The 10,000-nt window shown below is 41.6% G+C and overlaps 1 protein-coding gene across 1 annotated transcript in view; it reads right to left on the bottom strand.

The window, feature by feature from the left end:
* npas3 (neuronal PAS domain protein 3) overlaps positions 1-10,000 on the bottom strand; it is a 250,860-nt gene that overhangs the window by 80,112 nt on the left and 160,748 nt on the right. The window contains exon 5 of the mRNA XM_076166053.1: positions 623-712. Within this exon, the coding sequence (XP_076022168.1) occupies positions 623-712 (90 nt within the window). The remainder of the gene's footprint in view (positions 1-622; positions 713-10,000) is intronic.

The following is a 10,000-nucleotide window of genomic DNA, read 5'->3' on the forward strand; positions in this document are numbered from 1 at the left end:
TCTCTCTCTCTCTCACACACTCACACACACACACACACACACACACACACACACACACACACACACACACACACCACAAACAACCATGCACCAACGGCCTGTCAATACAGACTTATTAGTGCTTCCAAGGTCGATCTGTCGACCTTCAGGATGGACGCCTGTCTCTATTAACAAGAACTGGTGGCGAGTGAACCAACTGAGACACAGAACTCGTTACCAAGCTGACAAAGGACAATGAAGTACACACACACACAGACACACACGCGCACACCAATAAAATATGCATTGTTGCTCACTGCACAAATCAGCAACTGTCTGACAAGCTGATGAGATTTTAAATTAGACTTAATTTGCTGGGAATTATGATAAGAGAGAAGGACAGGGAGACAGACGGATACAGGCAGACAGACAGATACTGTGGCACACATGGGGAAGCAGAGGAGGACAGCACTACAGAAGGACAGGAGGACAGACACTCCTTCTGGTTCTCATCTCAGGAGAGACAAAACAGTAAAAAGAGACAGGAAGAGAAAAAGACAGCAACTATTACTGGTGTTTGCCAGTGTGTAGCAGACATACAGTTAGACAGGTGTGTGTGTATGTGTGTGTGTATGTCACTGACCTGTGACAGTCCCAGGTAGATGGAGACAGTCTCAGAGATGTAGAGGAAGCGTCCCTCCTTGTTTAGTGCAAATACAAACCCGTCCAGAGACTAAGAGACATAAACAAAGAAAGCACAATATGTGTTAGAATAACCAGATAACAACTAGAAAGTGCAGTTCCTGAAGAAACTGTGCTGTGATGATACATGACAGTTGCGGTCACTCATGTTTCTTTGTTATCTATTGTACTGACTGATGATCATATTAATAATGTCATTCTTTTGGTATGGAATAAGAAAGCACTCAGAGATTGCAAAACTCCACCAGCACCAATAAAAATGCATTTCTAACCACCAGATCCAGATCGTATGGGTCCAACTGTAGTGAGTACGGTATGTTCATTTGATTGCTACTGTGTTAGTGTTTTAGTGTTAGCAGGTTACAAACAGTCAGAATGGTTGCCTATGGCCCAAAACATTTTTAAATTAAAAGAATCTAATATCTAATGTCTATGATCAGGATTTGCCTCAAAATCTACAATAATGTTCCTTGGCCCACACCCAGATCTACACAAACACACAAACACACACACATACATCTGTGTGTGTCTAATGCTGCAGTTATGTGAAGAGCACGGCGGAACACTTATGCTGAGTATCATGTGTGCTGTTCAGACACACACACACACACACACACACAGTCTGACAAGGACTCTCTCTCTCTCTCTCTCTCTCGTGTGTGTGTGTGTGTGTGTGTGTGTGTCTGTGTGTGTGTGTGTCAGGTACATGTGGCCAGAGGAAGCAGGTGTGGCTCTGCCCCAGTTGTCACGAAAATTAAAAAAACAAATAACAGAAAAGAATAGTATTAACATTTGTCCATTTTTGATCTGCGCTATAGGTGTAATTTGTGTATGATTCAAATCAATTTTATAGTCAAAATTGCTGAATTTAGGCATTTCTTGTTCAACTACAGGGAGAGACACGATGTGAGGCAGCTTCCAGATGAGCGCACCTCAAACTGCGCACTCCCTCACTAACTGGATCCAGCACATGTAATTGTTGCGTGTCCTGCTGATCTGACATAAAACTGCACTGAAAAAAAGGAGGAAATGCAGCAAGTACCCCTGCCTGACTCAGGGGGTGTGCCTGAGCCCACAGGTTTATGCTGTTGCTTCTCTTCTACACAAAGATGGCTAGCGCTGATATGCTAGCTAAAACATCTAAGTAAAACAATGAATAAAAATAATAATAAAACATTTTCTCTGACAGCAAATATGGAAGATTCTATTGGATCATTCCATTCTAAGATTCTTCTCTAAAGCTTTGAAATTTTACAAAACTGGACTTTTACTCAAAAAACAACGTAATAAATAATGTTAGACCAATGCCAGAGCTAAGAGGTTTGCTCCACACAACGGGACAGAAGAAGGAGAACAACTTGCTCTTTTCAAACCGAGTGGTAAGTGTTCAGAATGGTTATTTTCCATCCAATAAACACAAGTTTAATCAGTTGCATTATACAAGCAAATTTATGACAAGAAACGACTAAAAAAGATGTGGTCTTAAATTTATGTCGTAGATTGTGTAATTAAATTTGTTTTGAATGAGTATGAATAGTGGAATTGCGATGGCAAAGTTAGAACACAAGGAGGGTGCAGAGCTAATACTCTCTCTCTCTCTGAGCCGCTATACATTAATCGTTCCTCCTTGGCCAAACATATACCTTACCTATATGTGTGTGTTAAAAATGCTGATATGAGATATGCAAAATATCCACTTATTAATGTGCAAGCAGCCAATTGAATTCACATATTTGTAAATCTGACTCTAAAAGACTCAGTGCCTGACCAGCCACCAACCTCTCCGCACCTCACTGGCGTGTGTGAGAGAGTTCTGCTAATGTGCAACCATTCCTCCAAAAAATTGTACTTCTCCCTATTCTGTTCTGTTCTGTTTGTCCCTCCCTCCAAGACTGTCTACCTGTGCACTGAGATAGTGAGGCATACAGGTATATGAGGGCTATGGGACTGATGGGGCCCAATAATGATGAAATGAGGCGTGTAGACAGAGAGAGACAGAGATAAAGAGATAAAAACAAGAAAGACCACAGAAACAGAACAAAGCATGAATCATTTGAGCATTAGCCTAACCTTGCATAGCCTAGCCCAACATAGCATTACTTTACAATGATTTATTTAATGGTTGAGCAAGGCAGGGTTTGAACCTTTCGATCAAATTCAGCTGTTGTTTTTCGAGGTGAATTGTGTTGTTTTAGGTACATTTCTTGTTTTAAAAGAAGCTTCAAAGCTATGCCGTTTGTGCAGATGTTAGCCTAAAATGCTATCTGAGGATAATTGACTTGTTAGAGGACAAAGACATTTTGTGTGAAGGGCGATGACATGGAGAGCAGCAATCTGGACCAGAGCCTGGCCAGACACACACAAAAACACACACACAGTCAGCCAGTCAGGGTGTTAATGAGGAACCCAGCATGGATGGACATTGATGAGGCTCGTTGACGATTAACATCTCATTAGCATCTCATTAGCAAAGAGGGCAAACTAAATGGACACAGGCAGGGACCAGGCAGGACACACACACACGTACATGAAAGGTATCCATTTAGCTGGGCAGAAGCCACTAGAAATGAAAGGTCAGCATCAACCAAGTACAGTGTAAGTGAACATGCAAAACATGAACAAGGTGGGTTGGCTTGAAGATGCAGTTGTATCCTGTTTCACATCTTGGACTAGGGCTACTGTAGCATTTTAAAACTTTCAGTCATAGAATATAGATCTGTTACATTCATTAATCATGTAAGGCTTTCAATATATGCAGCAATTGGCAGTATTACTTAATTAATGTAGGTATTCACACCTATTTAGGACAAATAGACACACCTTCAAATAAGTCTAATAAAAAACCAGCCCTGAGCTCAGAGTGTGTCAGTCTCTACACCATGTGCTGTTTACTGCTTAAATAAGATAATCCTTTGTTCAAATACAATGTTAATGCTTCAAACAAGGGGTGGGGTCTCCATTAAACTGCAGTTTGCACAATTTGAAATTGTAGTAAAAGTAACAGAATAATGTGTTTTGCAATATCTTAGTGGATTATGTGGTGGATCAATACACAAACAAGTACAGTGAGTCAAAGTTACACCTTGTGGTACATTTGCAGTACTCAAAAAAAAACCGGGTTATAACTTCCAAGTCCCCCTACAATGTAGAGAGCATAAGTCTGGGAGAAGTTGTGGGGGCCATGCATTAAGATAAGATAATTGTGGGGCAGACAAATCTCAAAATGTCCTAAATATGTTTAAAACCCTCTGCCATTTTCAAATGTTTACCTAAGATGGAGACAAATAAGGTTCCTTTTTTCCTTCCCTTTCTACACTTCTTCTTAGCAATCTGTAGGTCCAGGGTTAATTATTGCTCTTCACAAAACAACAAAATGTGACACTGGATAATATTGAGACAATGAAAAATGATGGCATAACATGTGATGATAACATAAACAAGGCATCTCCAGGAAAAAAAGGAAAAGGAAAGCAAATCCTCAGCTTCAAGGGGATTTAGTAATTATAGTAATTCGTAATGGGAATCACTTATTCATTCAAACTTTCTCAATTTTATTAATCACAAGCAAACATGAACAAACACACACACAAAAAGTTTCAGTGGATTAGTTGTTTGAGTTGCTGAGCTACATCACTAGATGGCACTGTACCATACATTTGCATACATGTTTTGTTATAAAGTACCTGGTAGAAATAAGCTACCTTACTGTAAACAAAATGTTGTGTAGACTTAAATTTACTAAAGGGTTACTTGTATATAATATAATAATTACAAAAAATGTCCACTTCTAAGACCAGTTGAGCAACCAAAAGGAGTTAAACCACTGTAGAAAGCAGAGCACTTGCTAAAGACTGGAACAAGTAGGCTATGATGTAGAACCATCATAACTAGTGACACAACAACAATCACTTGAACAAAGAGACCAGTGGGACAGATGAAACAGTAGAGTTAGAGCAGCTAGACTCAGTGGAAGCAAAGAACCCGAAGGCTCCAAACACAACTCAGCACTCTCACATATAAACTGCACCTACAGAATCACTCTAACATAAGCTCAATGACATAAACACTACAGTCACTACAAATGGAATCTTTTTGAGTGTTTTAGCAAATACTCCCATATGCTTTTGTCAAATCATTGCACACTACAATTTCAAAATCCATACAAATCCTATCTATAATCCATCTGTGTGAATAAACTCTGTATCTGTACCAAGTTACTGGAAACAATTAGAACCATTAGAATAAATGAAATGAAAGAGAGCAGTTTACCTCAGCCTGCATGGAAGAGGATTGTTTTTCATGGTGAGATACTGTTGTTCCCATGTATTTGCATATTAATAACACATAAACACACACACTGGGGCATTAGATTCATGTGTGTGTGTGTGTTTGTGTGTCTGTGCGTGTGTGCGTGTGGCTGTGTGCATGGGCAGAGAATACACAAATACACTGAAAGTAATGCAACAAAGCTGACATGCAGAAAACACATTGGGAACAAATTGACATTATAGAGACACATACGAAACACACCCTCACATATACAGATTAAAACAGCTGCCCACCCGCATCCACACTGACACACACACACACACACACACACACACACACACACACACACACACACACACACACACACACACACACACACGTCTTCAGACATACTCATTGTCTCTATCTCCCTTTCTTTTTCACATATACAAACACACCCTTTGGGGTCTGTCTGTTTGTGTGTGTGTGTGTGTGTGTGTGTGTGTGTGTGTGTGTGTGTGTGTGTGTGTGTGTGTGTGTCTCTTTATGAAATCACTGAGGGTCTGACCGCCTCATAGTAATTATGCTAATTGCCTGGATGCCCTTGCCTTTATTTATGCGCGACTGCTATAGATAAATAAAAGGAAATTGCTTTGGATCTAACTGTATTCATTTCAGCATGCTAACTAGAATGCTAACTCTGCCCTGTGTGTGTGTGTGTGTGTGTGTGTGTGTGTGTGTGTGTGTGTGTGTGTTGTGTGTGAATGAAACAAGAAAGGTGGGGGGGGGGGGGGCACAGATTTGTTTACCCTTCACAAATTCTGTGGGTAATTGCAATTTTGATTGTACATTTATTTATTTCATTCTGTGTGTGTTAGGATTGTATTAGTATGTTATGTAGGTGTGAGAAGTGTGTGTCTGTGTGTGTGTGTGTTAATAGTCTTCACTCGATCAATCCTCTGTCATAATAAAATGGTTTGTCTTATTAAGAAGAATAAAGTGTCTGGAAACGACTCAGCACGGCAGGATGTAACGTCACATCACAGAGCAGAGAGATTATACCGTCAACCCTACCTGTGTATTTTCTGAGCCACCTATTTAGGGTATTTGAGAGCATTATGGACATGGTCTTCGATGCAAATCACTTGCAACATCACCAGTAGGGCTGTTGCTGGGATTTTAGATATACTGAGTCCTGTGCCACGCCAAAAAATGTTAAATACAGTTAAAACAATTCCTGGCTTGGGATCGAGATCAGTAACATGTTACGGGCTCTGGGTTTCCTCCCAGCATAATCGAGGTGGTTCTGCTTACATAGGCTTTGCACAAAGAGTAGAGGGCTTCCCGGATACACTAGTCATTTGTATGACTTTAAGATATCGAAAATCTTGATGACTATCCGATCTCATCAGGACAGATTGAGTGGTGGTTACACTCTGAGATCAATGCGACCTGGGCTTTCCGATCTCATATCCGATTTGTTGAAGTTGAGGTCGAGCCAGCATTAGACACTCACTGATAAGGACGCAGCTAAGTGTATGAGTGTGCGACTGCAGTCAGCGCTGGTGGACTCACAGATTCCACCTGGACTCTCAGTTCCGAGTGGGACACACACCTTCAGCTGCAGCCTCCTTCACCGGTAGCACACTCGTCTCTATGCCCCCGTGTCTGTCCTTAAACGAGGGGCTGTTGCGCTCTGGCAGTTAGGCCAGGAGGCCATGCTAACATTCTAACATTGTGCATTTGTCCCGGGTGACTAAAGCATTTATTCTGTCCATGAGGTGTTGGAAGCCCTCTGCTCTTTGCGCAAAACATATCTAACCGTTACCACCTTGATTTTGCTGGGAGGAAACGTGGTTGAAAAGTGTGTTGTCATGAAATGTGTCTTGTGAAAGCGTTTGGACAAGTCACATTGTGCTAACACTACGAGAAGATCCTAGACCACCTCCTCAATTATGTCCAAACACTTTCACCGGACACATAAAACACGCCTCTCCACTGTGTTTCCTCCCAGCAAAATCAAGGCGGTTTTACGAGAGGCCCTGTGAGTAACCGCAAGAGCCCAACAGCCCCTCACAGACACGGGGGCACGGAGAGGAGTGAGCTGCTGGTAAAGGAGGTGGTAGCTGAAGGTGTGTGTCCCACATTGAAACTGAGAGTCCAGATGGATTCAGAGTGTGAGCGTCTCACCCGGACTTGACTTCTCATTAGTTGCATCAACATCGTTAACACTGAGATTATTGTCATCGGATATGAGAGTAGTCCTGCTGACATCTATACATTTTCAATATAGACGTATAAAGAAACAAATGTTCATACTTTAAATAGGAAATTCCTGCCCACTGGATATTTCTTTAGTTTCAAATCTTTCATTGTGATTTCATGCTTGTAGTGAGTCTTGTAGAGTGTTGCTGGAAGAATCTGGCTTTGTTTTTGTGTAAATGCTGATGCTTATATTCAGCCCTGTTCATAATATATGCTTCCTGTACATTTTCCTACATGCTGGAGACATGCAGAGTTGTGGCTCATGTGAGACATTTATAAAGTTTATTATTGACTGAGGCTCCTGAAGCCGCACTAGTACCAGGCCTGACCTGAAACCAGTCTGTGCATCAGGTCACTGCTTATGATTATCAGCTCACCACATTAAAAGACTAATCAAAGCAGGGGTTGCTTTGTTTACTGAGCCAGAGGATCTCATTGATCTGATTATTGCATTATATCACTGCATTGATATTTGAATGCAGGGTGTTAAACCTCTCCTCTTCTAGAAGATAGTTGTGACTCCTTTCATGTTCTTTGTCATGAATAAATGAAACTATTTAATCTGTGAACAAGATACAACTTTCCAATTTAAATCAAACGCCTTAGCATGTCCCTGGATACAGGAGAACCGCTTGCATTATAGTTTATATATTGTGGTGTGTGACAGAGCTAGGATAGCAGTTTGCCACTGCCCATGTTTGCCACTAAAACAATCATGTTTCCTCTTTACATTTAGCATTGTGAGTTGTGGAACACATTTCAGTTTTCAACAGGGAAGCGCCCATGTATCGACTGTTTTTGAATGTTGGCATTCGGGGTCCCATTACAATATCAGTGTGTCCTTAAAGGGTAAAACACACACACACACACACACACACACACACACACACACACACACACACACACACACACACACACACAAATGTCTAAATCTGGGTGTTCAGATGGTAAAAAAAGAATTGCAATTGATTAGTGCCGAATGGCTTGCTCCCTCTGCTTCACACCTCCTGCAGATTACTGTATTGATCCACTACACACACACACACACACACACACACACACACACACACACACACACACACACACACACACACACACACACACACACACACACACACACACACACACACACATACACACACACACACACACACAAACACACACACACATGCGCGCACACACACATAGCAGATGCCATCTTTTAACAATTCACAACAGCATGTTTAAATGTTACTGTCTAGCTCTTTACCATCTAATGACAAGTACACAAACAGACAGCGAGAGAAGAGAGAGAGAGAGAGAGAGAGAGAGAGAGAGAGAGAGAGAGAGAGAGAGAGAGGGGAAGAGAGAAAGAGGGTGAGAGGAAGGCAGAGTAAGGGCTGTAGAAGGGTTTACATCTGGTTTGAGGAGATGCAGGCAAACTAAGGCCAGCAAACAGAGAAGGTCTCCTCTGGTCCATCAATGTTCAAGAGAGAGACGCTGTGGTGGGAGACCAGTAGGTGATTGAGGGCTGGGCTCTACAGTCATAGCAGAGGTGATGGCTGTGTGTTGCTAGCTGAGATGCTAATCTGGAAGCAGACTTGATTTGGTGTGAGGCTGTCCAGAAGCCGTAATACCTTTTATTTCTGGTGTTATTGGTTACTGGTATGCTCAGCTAATTTATCTCTAATAAGCCTTCAGCATCCCAAACTACCAATCAAGCCCTTCAGATCAGCTACATAATGGTGGACTGATTCACACAGAGAGACTCCAATCTTAGCCTTGATGCGCTCAAAATGTACAAACAAAAACAAAAAGTTTTGTCAATATACACAACAGGCGATAACAAGGACAGTAATTAGGCTCATGTTCCAGTTTTTCGATTTGTTTTTTGTGATTTTGTCCAGGCGAAGAAGGAAACGTTTTCTGATTCAACTTCCCAGTCAATTGTGACTAATCACAAAACAGATGCAAGTGCTTTGCGTTTGATTACAAATCTCTGAAGTCTAAGACAAAACCAATCAAGTATTGTTATTTTTAGCAATATTGCCCGAATCAGATCAAAGCAAACAAACCACAGGTCTTAAAATGTTAAGACAGCTTTATAGGCTGGTGCCAAGGAAGAGGAGGTGATGATGGGAGTCAAAACTCCTTCCTGGTTGCCAATGTTATGTTTAATAATACACACGCACAGCACCTGACCTCGCGACTTAGCTCCGAATGGCGCGAAAATGTATAGTTATAGTTATATAATTTTAGAGGTCCAATCAGACCTTGTGGCCCAACTCACTGCCAATCACAGCAGATTAACCTAGTGTGAACTTCCTGTTAGTGAGTTGAATTGTTTCCTGTCAAACAAATGTACTGACAAGCGGTATGAATAGCCAAGCTGACACCTGCAAAGGTCATTGCACACACACACACACGCGCACACACACGCGCACACACACACACACACACACACACACACACACACAAAGACAAAAACACTTCCATGCAAATCAAAAAAGGCACAAACACAAACAATAAGTGCTGTAAAAACTCAAACACATATTCAAATGTGTACACATCCTTATTAAACACAAATACACACACACATGCACACAGGGCTTTGTGCTATCATCGCCAAGTCCAAAAGGTCAACTTCATGCTGATTGGTGATAGAACTATCAAATGAACCAATCAATAGCGAGGAGGAGGACGAGCAAGAGGAGGCTCAAGGGAGGGCGAGCACTCCGAAATGCCAACTTGTCAATAAGAGAGGGAGAGAGAGGGAGAGAGAGGGAGAGAGGGAGAGAGGGAGAGAGAGAGAGAGAGAGAGAGAGAG

The sequence above is a fragment of the Genypterus blacodes genome, unplaced genomic scaffold (genome assembly GCF_046128005.1).
Source record: "Genypterus blacodes isolate CSIRO-AG114 ecotype Tasmania unplaced genomic scaffold, CSIRO-AGI_Gbla_v1 ptg000154l_1, whole genome shotgun sequence".
Taxonomy (NCBI): domain Eukaryota; kingdom Metazoa; phylum Chordata; class Actinopteri; order Ophidiiformes; family Ophidiidae; genus Genypterus; species Genypterus blacodes.